The sequence below is a fragment of the Meriones unguiculatus genome, chromosome 15, assembly GCF_030254825.1.
Source record: "Meriones unguiculatus strain TT.TT164.6M chromosome 15, Bangor_MerUng_6.1, whole genome shotgun sequence".
Lineage (NCBI taxonomy): Eukaryota > Metazoa > Chordata > Mammalia > Rodentia > Muridae > Meriones > Meriones unguiculatus.
This window is the reverse complement of record NC_083362.1, coordinates 13,523,685-13,537,273: the sequence shown is the minus strand read 5'-3', so window position 1 is coordinate 13,537,273 and position 13,589 is coordinate 13,523,685. Positions and strand designations below refer to the sequence as shown.

The 13,589-nt window shown below is 43.0% G+C and overlaps 1 protein-coding gene across 4 annotated transcripts in view; it reads right to left on the bottom strand.

Moving 5' to 3' along the window:
* Arhgap28 (Rho GTPase activating protein 28) overlaps positions 1-13,589 on the bottom strand; it is a 152,230-nt gene that overhangs the window by 33,092 nt on the left and 105,549 nt on the right. For all 4 annotated transcript variants that reach the window (XM_021643480.2, XM_060368215.1, XM_021643483.2 and 1 more), the window contains exons 4-5: positions 8,698-8,787; positions 3,373-3,462 (exon numbers count right to left, since the gene is read on the bottom strand). In XM_021643480.2, coding sequence (XP_021499155.1) covers positions 3,373-3,462; positions 8,698-8,787 — 180 coding nt within the window. The remainder of the gene's footprint in view (positions 1-3,372; positions 3,463-8,697; positions 8,788-13,589) is intronic.

The following is a 13,589-nucleotide window of genomic DNA, read 5'->3' as shown; positions in this document are numbered from 1 at the left end:
GATTAGTCCCTGGAACTCCTGCAGATACCAAGAGAATGGCATTTGCACATAACCTACGCACATCTTTCTGCATACTTTAAACCGTCTTGGATTGTGTACAGTACCTCACTGTGGAAGTGCTATGTGAACAGCTGTTACACTGTTTTACTGAGAAAAGAATGACAAGAAGAAAAAAACTGTACATGTTCACGCCAGACACAATTAAAATATCTCCCATCTGTAGCTGGTGATTCTGTGGTTGAAGATATTCATTTCAATAAATACTGGATGTTCATTTGATGTAATTCAACCTACAGTCCACAATAAAGCAATTACGAGGCTTAGAAATCCAGAACAAATAGTCTGCTTAATTATGGAACATTAGAAGAAAAGTCCTAATGAGCTTTTCAAGAGGACGTCATAACCTTTTCTCTGAATTCATCCAGAAGCAATGATTTCTCAGAAGAAAAGGGGAGACTTGCAGGTGAACTTTGGCAAAATTCAAAGAGAGACATGAAAATGTGGAATTTTACTTATGGTCCCTTCAAATATACAAAACAATAAAATTTGGAAAAAGGGCACCCTATGGGTGAAGACCATTCTTTCAGAAGAGTCAACAGTAGGTCACTTTCTCCCACTCCATAAAATAAATTCTTATGGACAAGTTCTCGAGGTCTTCCCTAAAGTAAAACTTGGGGTCTTGATGCACTATGAAATACTAGGAGCACCCATGGCTTCTAGCAGCTGCAGATTAACCCCTGAGAAGTCAGAGACCTCAACACTCTTTTACCCAAGTGCCATAAGTACTCCTACCACACAGAGAGGCTCCAGCTGGTGTCCATGGTTACGTATAAACATGAGGCTCAGAATGTGGTTACCTCACACTGAAATGTGCCAGCACTTCCAGTACAGTAAGGGTTTTGAGTTGGCATTGTGGGGGTACCCCAGCAACTCCCATTTTATTTAAATCTAAATAAAGACCCTGTGATCAACGACCCAAAGTAAGAGAAGTTGGAGACTATGTCAGGGAGATTGTCTTAGAGACAATATTTCTTTGCTTATGTCACTACTGACATCCATTTTATTTTCAGGAAGAAAAAAATGAAACGACTGTAACTCATCCTGCATAGCTTCATAATCACCATGCAAGATCAAGTTCTTTCTCTCACATCATCATCTCCACAACTTTTCAACCTTCTAATCATCTTCATGTCGACAATATGTGGTCAGCTAGTTCTTTGAATCAGTGTCTGAGAGCAATCAATGATATGGAAAAGCTGGCAGCAAAGAAAGAAGAAATGGAAAATGTATCACTCTGAGTGGACATAGAACTGTGGTCATGGAACTGCCATGAAAAATCAAAAAAGATGAGGAAGGTCTGCCATTGTCTCCTTTGGCAAATGAATTAGGTATCCAACCTACTTCACATTTGGCTTGGTGTACACTTCATTGTGGGCTTGTACAAGACACTGAGAGAAGGGGTATTGAAGGTTTGTCACAGACAAGTGATCACACACTACTGGGAGGTCTCCTGTCAACTAGAAAGTTTGGGAGAGGCCCACTAGAGCTTTAAAGTGCACTTTGGATCCATGATGCACAGCTGTAGGAACGGTGGATTGTATAGACACAAACCTATTTTTTGGGAGGTTACTAGGTGGCTGCTTCAGGAATATAAAAGATGATGGTAAGTGTCTGTACCAAAGAAGAAGCTGTAACAAAGGACACAGGTACAAATAGCCCTAAACCACTGACATGATAACTCCTATGGGACCCAGAGATGGGTGTGAAGAGAGGAAAGGCAGGAGGAGTTGAGGCTGGAACTCAGGGATGGCTTATGGACCCGGGTACCACCAGCTGCAACAGGAAGTAGAGGATCTAGTTAAGAACCGAGGATGGGACTTTCAAGTCACAGGGGATTGGCATAATTGTGTAAGCTCTGTTGTAGGTAACCCCTTCTGTGGTCCCCACGGTTTCCAAATGAGGGGCAGATTTCAAGTGATCTCTAACTTAGAAACATTCTCACTGCACGTGTGCTTGAGTTCAGTTTATATCATATGAGTTAACAAGGCTGTTTTTCCAAACAAGGAGCAAATCCCAGGGGTAGGTCATACGTGGATGTCAGTTATCTTATTCCTCAAAATAGGCAATAGCTAAGAACCTGCTGCCTTGAGGATGAACATTTATAGGTACCACATTTTCTGAAGGGCTAGCATTAGCCCTTCATCAACTTAGCATCAGAGAACCGAGACCCCATCAAACAGGGGGCTTCCACTGTCCCCTTTAAGAGACCTATTAACTTGTCTCCGCCAGAGTACCAGCTCAGAGATGCTTACTGCAGACATGCAGTACTGTAAGCAGAGGGGAAATGACAAGTGTTTTTGACAAAGAAAAGTATAACTGTCACTCAGGGTCAAGGGGGCAATTTCTGCAAAGAGAAAGCTTGAATGGCTGAGTCCTCAGAAGTTAGGCTGGAGATGAATTCAGGCAGGTAAGGTCCAAAGCCAGGATCCTGCAGCCGAGGCTTTCTCACTTCCCCAGGAAACAAAGGTTACTTCTAGGTTAATGTGGGGAAGTGAAGCCAACCCAGGGAGCCGCTGAAGACTGCATGTGAGAACTCCACGAGGAAGATGAAAGCTAGCAACTCCCTCCATACCTGTACTGCAATGAGCTCACTGTGATCTCCAGATCCTGACTATGTTAATCAGCAGAGCTCGCTTCAAATCCAGATTATTTGCTATGGTTTCTGTGATCCTGGACATTGAACCTAGAGCTTCTTGGGTACTAGGTAAGTGTTCTTCCTCTGAGCTACCCTTTAACCTACTTTTGAATATTTAATACCTATTATTTGTGTGTGTGTGTGTGTGTGTGTGTGTGTGTGTATGTGTGTGAGCATGAGGTCAGCCTTGCCTTGTTGACCCGAGGCTTACAAATTAGGCTAAACTGGCTGACCAGTGAGAACCAGCTATCTGCCTGTCTCTGACTGCTTGGTGCTGGGATAGCAAGCTCCAGCGACCACATCTAGGATTTTACGTAAGCATGGGGTCCTAAACTTAAGTCCTCATGCTCACATGGCCAACACTTTCCGCACCTCCCCAGCTGCTTCCTTTTGAAATTTTTGGCAGAGGGTCTAAGTTGTTCGGGCTGGTCTTAGGTTTGCTAACCCCAGCCTCAGCCTCTCAAGTAGCTGAGAGTACAAGCCGGCCCCATCAGGCTTGGCAAAAGGCAGAGCTACTCATTCCTTGGTCTGAAGTTTTTTTCCCAGTTGCTAGACGGCTGGTAGGTAGGCAGCTGTTTATTCTCAGCTCTAGTTCAAGTTCTTTTAACCTGTCTTGAAGAAATTGTTCTTCTTCCCTCCTGACACTGTTGTCCTAACATGCAATTGCTCTGACTTACCATGGAGCCGCTCTGGAGGTCCACAAAACTACCTTCTTCATCCCGGGCACCGTTGGACAGCGTGGTGCTGTTGAGAGGCTCATCACCTGCCTAAATGGAGACACAAAAGGACCATTCTTATTCAGAGTTTCTTTCCCATGTTTGTGCACTCCACTGACTCCAGAGAGACACGTGACAGATGTGGAGAGACTGTCTGGACACGGGCAGCTGCGTAGGGCCGTTGGCGCCGCACCCCTGCGAGACCCTGAATGCCAGGGCCCTGTGGCAGATACTGACTTCTGCAACAGACACTGCTATGCCCGCCACACACTCTATTTGTCTTAGTAAGATCTTGGTTCGTTATTAGAGAGCCAAGTATTAAGTAAATTAAAAAAGAACACTTTTGTTTTCAGGAACAGGCGATGCTAAGAGGGATCACGTGGCAGATGTGAGCAACAAGGCATACGTGTGACCTTGTCCAGACTGTTTCCAAGGCAAACAGTAAGAGAAATATCTCCTCTCAAAGTAGCATAAGAGGGCTACGGAGACAAATCACTGGTTAAGAGCACTGGCTGCTCGTCCAGAGGACCTGGGTTCAATTCCCAGCACCCACATGGCGGTTCACAGATGCCTGTAACTCCAGTCCCAAGAGTTCTGAAGTGCCAGAGCACCAGGCACACACACAATACACAAACATACATTGCAGGCAAATACCCACACACATAAAATTAAAAAAAAAAATTAAGAAGCATACGGGAGAATTTCTAAGAAGAGACACGGAAAAAACAAGCTAATAATAAATGAACAAAGTAGGGGGCAGATGCAGACAAATAATTAGGAATGGTCGCGAGCACAGATGCTAGGCAGACTTCTCCCTTAACTACGTAGTCATCTTCCTCTCTCTGACTCTGCCCTCGGAGAGGGCTTGCTGGCTCCACCCACCCACTCTACACACCTTAAAGCTAAGTGCCTTGAACCCAGAAACAATCCTGCCTCCAGGGAAACTAAACCTACTTAACTACAGAGGTTTCCCCTTTGCTTAGCTGAGGCCTTTGGTTCACAGGGCCAAAGACAGCAGGCTGTGGAAGGTCTGGGAGGCAGGATGGAAGAGATTCTGGGACCACAGGTCCAGAGTTGCTCCAATCACTGCAGTCTCAACCAGTGGGAGTGCTTCTGCTCCCTTGCTAGAGGGAGCTTAGCCAGTGGTTTGTACTTCCCTGTTTGTTTTTTAATTAATTTTTTATTAATTACAGTTTATTTACTTTGCACCGCAGCTGTAGCCCCCTCTCTCCTCCCCTCCCAATCCCATCTCCCCTCCCTCTTCTCCTCTCATGACCGGCCCTAGTCCACTGATAGGGGAGGTCCTCCTCCCTTCCATCAGACCCTAGCCTATCAGGTCTCATCAGGAGTGGCTGCATTGTCTTCCTCTGTGGCCTGGTAAGGCTGTTCCCCCCTCAGGGGGAGGTGATCAAAGAGCTAGCCCCTGAGTTTATGTCAGACAGTCTCTGTTCCCATTACTAGGGTACCCACTTGGACACTGAGCTGCCATGGGCTACATCTGGCAGGGGTTCTAGGTTATCTCCATGCATGGTCCTTGGTTGGATTATCAATCTCAGAAAAGACCTCTGGGCCCAGAATTTTGGTTCTGTTGCTCTTCTTATGAAGCTCCTGTTACATCTAGGTCTTTCTATCTCCCACTTCTTTCATAAGATTCCCTGCACTCTGCCCAAAGTTTGGCTATGAGTCTCAGCATCTGCTTTGATACCCTGCAGGGTAAAGACTTTCAGAGGCCCTCTGTGGTAGGCTCCTGTCCTGTTCCTTGTTTTCACTTTCTTTTGATGTCTATCCTGTTTGCTTTTCTGAATGAGGATTGATCACCTTACCCAGGGTCCTCCTTCTTGCTTAGCTTCTTTAGGTATACAGATTTTAGTATGTTTATCCTACATTGTATGTCTAATATCCACTTATAAGTGAGTATATACCATGTGTGTCTTTCTGCTTCTGGGATACCTCAATCAGGATGATCTTTTATAGTTCCCACCATTTGCCTGAAAATTTCATGATTTCATTGTTTTAAATTGCTGAGTAGTATTCCATTGTGTAAATGTACCTCAATTTCTGTATCTGTTCTTCAGCTGAGGGACATCTGGGTTGTTTCCAGATTATAAAGCTGCTACGAACATGGTTGAGCAAATGTCCTTGTTGTATACTTGAGCATCTTTTGGATATATGCCTTGGAGTGGTATAGCTGGATCTTGAAGCACTATTCCTAATTGTCTGAGAAAGCGTCAGATTGATTTCCAAAGTAGCTGTACAAGTTTGTATTCCCATCAGCAATGGAGGAGGGTTCCCCTTTCTCCACATCCTCTCCAGCATTCCCTGTCTGCGTCATTGAGCATGCCACTTCCCTAAAGTTTGTATGTTCCCCACACAATATTTACCTTTGGAAAGTTTGGGGAAATCACTAAATATTTATATCTTAGTGGACACTAAAGACACTGAAAAAAACACTTGCATAGGAGTGACTTTTTTTTTCTCTCATGTGGACTCACCCACATACACCAAGAGCAAGCTGACAGAATCCTACAGGCAAGATACATACATTCACATACAAACACACACAAACAAAACCAAAACCCAAAAACTACCCTGGTTGTTATTTCTAGCTGTAGTGTTTCTGAAGATAGACCTTCACTCTTTGGATATACTTATGAAATTATTCCCTGCTGAGAGCAGTGGTTGGTATTTGGCAACAATCTGAATTTGTCCCTCTTTACTCAAGAGAAATGTGAATGCACATCCTTTTGCTACATGAATGTTCACGGCAGCATTGCTCATAACAGGCCAAGCTGGAGGTACTCCAAACCTCCATCACCAGGTAAACAGACATGGTAACAGAAGGCATTGTTATAAAATGGAATGTTATGTGCTGGGAGAGCTATGTAACAATTGGTGAATCTTAAAATTATAATTGTGAGGGGAATAAAGCAGATACAAAAACACTCTGGTATGTACAATTCTACTTAAATGGAGATGAAAATGAGCAAAAGTGTCTCAGTAATCACAGCGTGCCTCTGCAGGGAAGAAGGAACATCCACTGACAAGGACTGGGGAGACGTCACTGCGGTGGCGGCCATCTTCTATGCTCACACTGACTGTAGTTTTCTGACTCGCACATTTGTTAAAAACAGTTGGGTGACACACCTAACGTGGAATGTGTGATTTGTAAATTGTGCCTCAGTTTTGGGGTGGCATAAAAATAACTTAACTCGTATTTTCAGTTTTAAGTAGCTATCCTGGCTCAGAACACATTGCTGTAACAGTGGGTGCATAAATTTAAAGTCTTTTTTTTTTAAATAATGTTTTCTGAAATCTACACAAAGAGTTGGAAACCTAAATAATTATACAATTACGACCCAAAAGATTTTACTAAGCAAAATGTTGCAAAGGTATAGAATACAGGGCAACGAGACTAAGGTGAGGTAAAATTTAGCAAATAGTAAAATATGATTCAAGCAAAGCAACAACCATATAATTTGTGTTCTAGGGAGATGAACCACAGGAACTGAGGAGAAAAGCTAATTCAAAATACACTGGAAGAAAATCTCCAGAAACTAAAGAGAAAACGGCCTCCAGAGGGGAGAGTCTCGCTGAAGGCCGATCAAAATTAATGAAATAAAATCAAGGTCTTTGTCAAACTTCAGAATGCAAGATAAACTAAAAGCTCTTAAAACTCAACAAATGAAAAAAAATTTAAATAGAAACCCAGATAACTTATTTTTAAAGGAATGGGGTCTAAAGGAAAATACATCTGTGTATCCAGTAAGAGTGTCACAGTCTGACTGTGGAGAATAAGAGACATTCTCCTGGGCAGGTTTTCCAGGAAAGCCAAGGATTTAGGTTTAAACAGTCAGGTGGCCTGGGCTCATGGGAATGTCAGTTCAGTTTCCTTATCACACACCGGAGACGAGGACTTAGCCAAGGAGCCGGTCCCCATGCTAACGTCACCACTGTGCTGTCTGCAGCTGGTGGTGCTTTTCATCATCAGTCTCTTAATCCGTGATGAAAACAAACTCCTACTTGTTTAAATCACGGTTCCTTAGATTCGCTTTCATGGGAAACACACAGATGCAAACGATGACTCTGAGCAGATGGCACGATTGTATTTTACAGTGAGTTATGAAACGATGGCAAGCAGTGGATTTGATTTTTCACTTAAGACATTGGATAGTAAACTAGACTGACTGCTTTGCCTCTTGAATAAACGAACATCTCTAATAAATATTTCATCTATGTTGACTGAGCATAAAAAATGTCTTCTTTTATTTCTATGAGAAATGATTTGTAGACTGGGATTCTGGTGATAGCAATTAGGCTGTAAATCCTTTGTAACTACCCAAACTTAGTGCCTCTGTGAGTCAAAATGAACCATGTACATATATGAACAGCCATTCACGCACTGTAAACAGTGTTCTGCAAAGTAAGTGTCTGGCTTACTAATGAAACTGTAGGAACTTGCTTTTAAGCAGTTAATTGAGATATAACTGATCTATAATGAACCGCACAATTAAACTCAATGCATATGTGTATACAGCAGATAATTTGATGACATTAATCTGATAAATTTTGATCAAAATTCTCATCCCCTAGAATTAGCCATTACTACAGTCAAGATGATGAATGCCAACAGCATCCCAAAATCTGCTTCTGCTCTCTGGAAGCTCTACCCTTCCTATCTTCCTTCCTTCCTTTATCCTAGTTCCCTAGGAAGGCACTGATGGCCCCTCCATCACTGTGGGTTAGCTCATATTTCTTGCATTTTTTTGCATTAATTGAATGTTTTTGTCTGGCTTCTTCCATGTGATATTAGTTTGAGATGCATTCACGCTGCGAATGTGCATCATGTAGAAACAGTTACGGGCAAAGCCCCAGGAAGCCACAAACAGAGCCATCGTTCTCGGCTTTACGGTGATGGAGCCTTTGTCATTGCCAGAGTCTCACCTGACTCTTCTCTCTTGGGTGTGAGTGGAGAGCAGGAGTGACTACAGAAGGTGGGGAGTAGGCGACGGAGAGGGGAAGACGGAAAAGAACAGGATATCCAATCCTTGAATTACTGAGTTACGCGTCGGCTTTTATAGGACGTATAGTCAGTTGTATATCTGCCTACTAACCTAATGTTGATTCGCTGCTGGATATGTTTCTCAGAAACTGATGAAAAGTCATCAGGTATGTGAATGGATGTGGCTATCCAGCCACCTCAACCACACTGCACTCTTTGAAAGTTTTGATTGACTGTCTTAAGGAAATGGCGTCATCCTTCTCCCCGTGTCTCCTTCCACAACTTACCAGGGGCCTGCTTGTTTTGGTAACTCCTGGCAGCTCTTTTTCTTCCTTGGTACCATCCAACTGAGGAGCACGGTCACAGGAATCACCAGGCTAAGGAAAAGAAATAAAAGTCATTGTTCTCCAGCTCATCACTGCAAATGTGGCCATGTATTTCACCATGCATTATACCGGAGCTCACATACATATATATGTGTGATTTATATAATTGCACACAGACACACAGAGTTCAGGGCTGCCCGTGTTGATACAGAACTTATCAATTCACCCACAATCATACCACATACCTGCCTACAGTAGAATTGGTCTTGAAGCCAGGTACCGCTAGCTGCCTGCCTACATCCTCCTTTCTTCTCTGAGTGTATGAGGATCATGATTTTGCTCCATGATGCTGTATGCACACTTAAAGCCTCAGTGCTGCCTGCGATGGTTACATCCAGCAGGAAGAAAATAAAATTGGAGGAGAGTTTGGGAAGCTTAATAGTTCTTCCTACAATGGATGGAAAGAGGTGCTTAGCTCTACTCTGGGAACATGAACGTGTTCCCGGGGATGTTACCCATCCTATGAATACTATACAATCACCTCAATGCTGAGGAGGGCAGAATGGAAAGATGAAAGTTAGAAGATTCATGCTTGGCCACCGTATCAGCCTTGGCCTTTCAACCTTGAGCCTCTAACACAAAAAGTAAACTTTTACCCTGTAAGGATGCAGCTGACGGATCAAAACATACTGCTTTGAAACTGGACTTACAGAAAATACGTGATAGTTGTCTTTCTGAATATGGCCTATTTCATATAACACTATAACCTTCATCTTCCCATCTGTTTCCTATAAAAGACACAATTTTATGCTTTTACAGCCGAATATAAAACCTCAATGTATATATAAATAAATAATAAATGACTAAAACTGGACTTATGCCTGCATCCCACAATGTTCATGTCGAGAGGAGGAGAGCCTTTGTTTTCATTCAATCAAGAAATTGGTTTTAGACCAAGAACTTCATAAACTCATAGTACCGAACGAAATCCCTCATTCCCACCCACTGCACACTGGAAAGTCTCCAGTTTTCATGATGTATGAAGTGTATTGGGAGCCAAAGGTTCAGTTTGCAAAGGACACTCCACAGAGCTCAAACATAAGCTCTCACACTTCGCAGCGTTTCCCATAAAGGCATCATCCCGTCAACCCCATAAAACAGGAATACTATATTTGAGCTGAATCAACTCGCTGAAGAACTGTTCAAAAACTGTTCTGTCAGATCTTAGGATCTGCCATTTTCATAGGCCTCCCCCCCACCAAATGTATATAGTAGGTGAATAAGAAAACCACATTATTAAACAAAAATGCCACTCAAAGGGCAGCACAGGAAGTGCTGGTCACCCCTCAAGCCACACCTGGTCACTTGTTAATAGAAGATAGTTTTGTAAGTACAGTTCCAAGTGGGTCACATTGCAGAGACAGGAGGATTACAAGTTCAAGGCCATCCATAGTGACAAAGTGAGCTTCAAGGTACTCTGGGCTTTAGGATACCTCATCTCTAAAACAAAGTAACAGATCCCAAACGGCAGTGAACTAAATATGATGGTCCATTTGCATTCAGGATGGATGGAAAACTAGTTGGTAACATTACAGGCATCTTGAGCCCAAGAATAACGTGACACGACACAGCTTTTGAGCAAAAGAGAAACCCTTAAGAACCAGACAAGTAAACAAGCTCAGAGGGTAGAGAGGGCAACAGAGCGATTCACAGGGAAACGGACAGCAGGAGTGTTTCCTCAGTGGAGAGGCCACGCAGACCTGTTTGCATGCGTCCTCTGAGAGGCCTCAAGTGCAGTGTGCTACCTTCTTCGGGTGGGTCTCTGGGCTTGGTGTAGCTGTCCTGGCTAAGGACCAAAGCAGACATCACTACCGTGTCACCCTGGAATTCTATGGAAGACGTGAATGGGAGAGTGAAAGCAAAATACTAGCTCTATGTGTGACAGAAAGAAACGAAATTATTTTCTCCTCCCTTTCAGCACAATTGCCCCACGGTGAGCTAACGTACACAGAGAAACAGGAGCGCCTCCCACCACCTATGTACACACTCACGTGTGCCTCCCACGCAACATTTATATTTAGAAAACAACAGAAATGCAATAGGTCCCATCACTATTGGGTGATCTGTAGAAGGCAACAAAGATTTGCCTGAAGAAGTGGCCCTTGTGGAAATGAATGTGTGGATTAAACTATTAGATTATTTATTCCTTCCTTTGAGTCTTTTTTTTTTTTTTTTTCATTTTAAAGGAAATGAGCATTCTTTTTCAAGTTTGCATGACTGGCCTAGGAAAAATTACTTCTTCAAACCTCCGGGCACTCCTTACCAATGGACCTTTTTTTTTTTTAATTTTTCTGACATTTCTGTGTCCATACTTGCATCTCAAACTCTTTACAAAAATGAACTAATATATATATATAACAAAAACCATTTGGATACTGAGAAAAAAAACAAAGCATATCTAAATACAGAAATGACTCTCAGCTCAAACTGTGAATAGCGTCTATACGTTCGCATAGGCCGGGGGAGACAGCGACGCCTGCGGTTGCACAGAAGCTCTTTATGAGGCTTAGCCTTTTGCCCTCAATATCTCATAAATATCGAGATCAGATTAATTCTAGGGATGAAAGTGTGCATTTCTCTTTGTAGAAGACACTGCCAACTATATTCCAATCCCCAGTCTGCTGTCTCTGTGAACAGTATCTTGATCCCCAGCCCGGAAGGACAGGGTCATTGATACCATTCCAGAACTGCCAGGAACACGGACAAGATGCCTGCGGTGGCCCGTCTAACTTGTCAGCACCCTGATGAGGGCTGCGTGTGGATGGCAGCATAGGAACGCAAAAGCAAGCCTCCAGCTCCCCTTTAAAAAGAAAGGCTCCTCTTAGCTCAGCATTTCCTGCGCTGTTACATGCAGCCAAGTGTGCACATAACTTCTATGTAATACAGTCCATAAAAGCATACTGCAGGGCTATATATGTGCAGTCAATTATCGATATGGTGTGCCTTTAGCTAAATACTTATCAATTACAAAGTTGGGGATAAATTACATAAACAGTTTTCCCACTGAAATGTGTCATGAAAACAACATTTATTCATGTTTTCCACACCATGGAGCGCTGCCTTTGGGTACAGAAACGGTGCTAAGCACCCTGAGATTGGCTTAGCAGTTTTGACTTAGAAAACCATGGCTATACTAACACCAGAGCCACACACTCTGTTCTCTTACCACAGGACATCACTGGAAAACTAATTTACTGGCTCTCCAGCGAAATCATAAAACGTATTTGGGCCCGTAAAAATAGCTATTCCTCAGCCTGTCTGACCATGTTTTCTGTTTCCTGCAAGATTATATATTTCTTTGAAAACATGGAAAAAAAATAAAACCACATTACGTTTTGGAGGAACTAGTGAATCTGTGGAAGAAAATTGGATCAAGAGAACAAAATGCACACACATCCTGTCTCCCTCCCCTGCCAATCAAACCAAGTGTCAGAAGGCACAACATCGCCCTCAACATTTCATTGACAGAAGAGAAGTTCCTGGAAGATTAAAAAGAAAAAGCAGTTTAATAAGACAGGAGAATCCTCAGCCTGAAAAAGGGCACAAAAGAAAACTGAGGAGTTCAATGCTTGGTCCCCAGACCACGAAAACGGTTCAGTAAGGTAGGAACACCTCAGCCTGGGAAGACATATAAGGGATAAGAAAGCAGGAGTTAAATGCTTAGCTTCCAATGCTCCACATTCAGACAGAGATAAAAAAAAAAAAGGCTCAGAACACACCCAATTCACAAAAGTGATGAAAATCTGAGAATCAGTTCTCTTGGTAAAGGGGCCAGGCAAAGCGGTTCCTTGCTTGAACTTGGAACAGCAGCAAATGCCTGGTACCACGGTGACCTTCACTGGCAGTGATGAGGAAGTAATGCTCATAGGCCTCAGGACAGCTGTGTTATATCCCAGCCTGGGCTTTTTGGAAGATAAGAACATGAGTATGAAAGGAGAAGTTTGCTTTGCCTGTACAGTATTAGAGTTCTCGGGGAATCTGGTCACTTAGGCACCAATGCCAGGTGTCTTAAAGCAAAAGGTGACAGGTGACACACCTGTCCAGCAGCAGGCCACAAACTTTCCATAGCAGAGTTTCTGTGAGGAGGCAGGTCTATACAATTGCATACGAAACACACAGTCCCTAACTGTACTAATCCAGGCAATCTAGTCTTCCGTGGAGAAATACACTTCTGCAGCCAGGGCTGAAAATCAATTTAACAATGACAATGGGAAGAAGAAAACAATGACTCTAAAAATAAGCACAGCAGCAGCAGGAAACAGCTCACAGAAAGGAACAGTTGTTTGGAGTTTGAGCTTGAGCCACTGTCTTCAGAGTGTAGCCAAGAAAGAGGAATGGGTGCGACAGAGCACGGGGTAGAGTGCTTCCCCGGCATGAGATCTGAATTTAATCCCTATACACAAAATCAACAGATTACTCCAGTGAAAGAGAAATCAATGGAAAGGAGTGTCACCATAAACTATTAAGTAGATTCTGAAAACTGGTTAAATTCCCAACTACAAATCCAACCATTGCCAAATAACCGAAGTTCACAAATGATGGTCAAAGAATTTTCAAGAATGCAAAACAAATACCTGCCCAAAACCCTGAATATAAGAGAAGAACCGAGAGACACGAGACCTGTCTAATCCCAATGAACATGGAACAGGCACTCAAAATGCTTTTACTTCTATTTAATCAAGGAGTGGGTCTGACATAGGCATGACACCTACCCAGTGACACTCCACGACAGATGACTAAAGGTCTCTTTGTGATTCTGAGGGAAGGTGAATTTAAAGCTTGGAATTCGATGT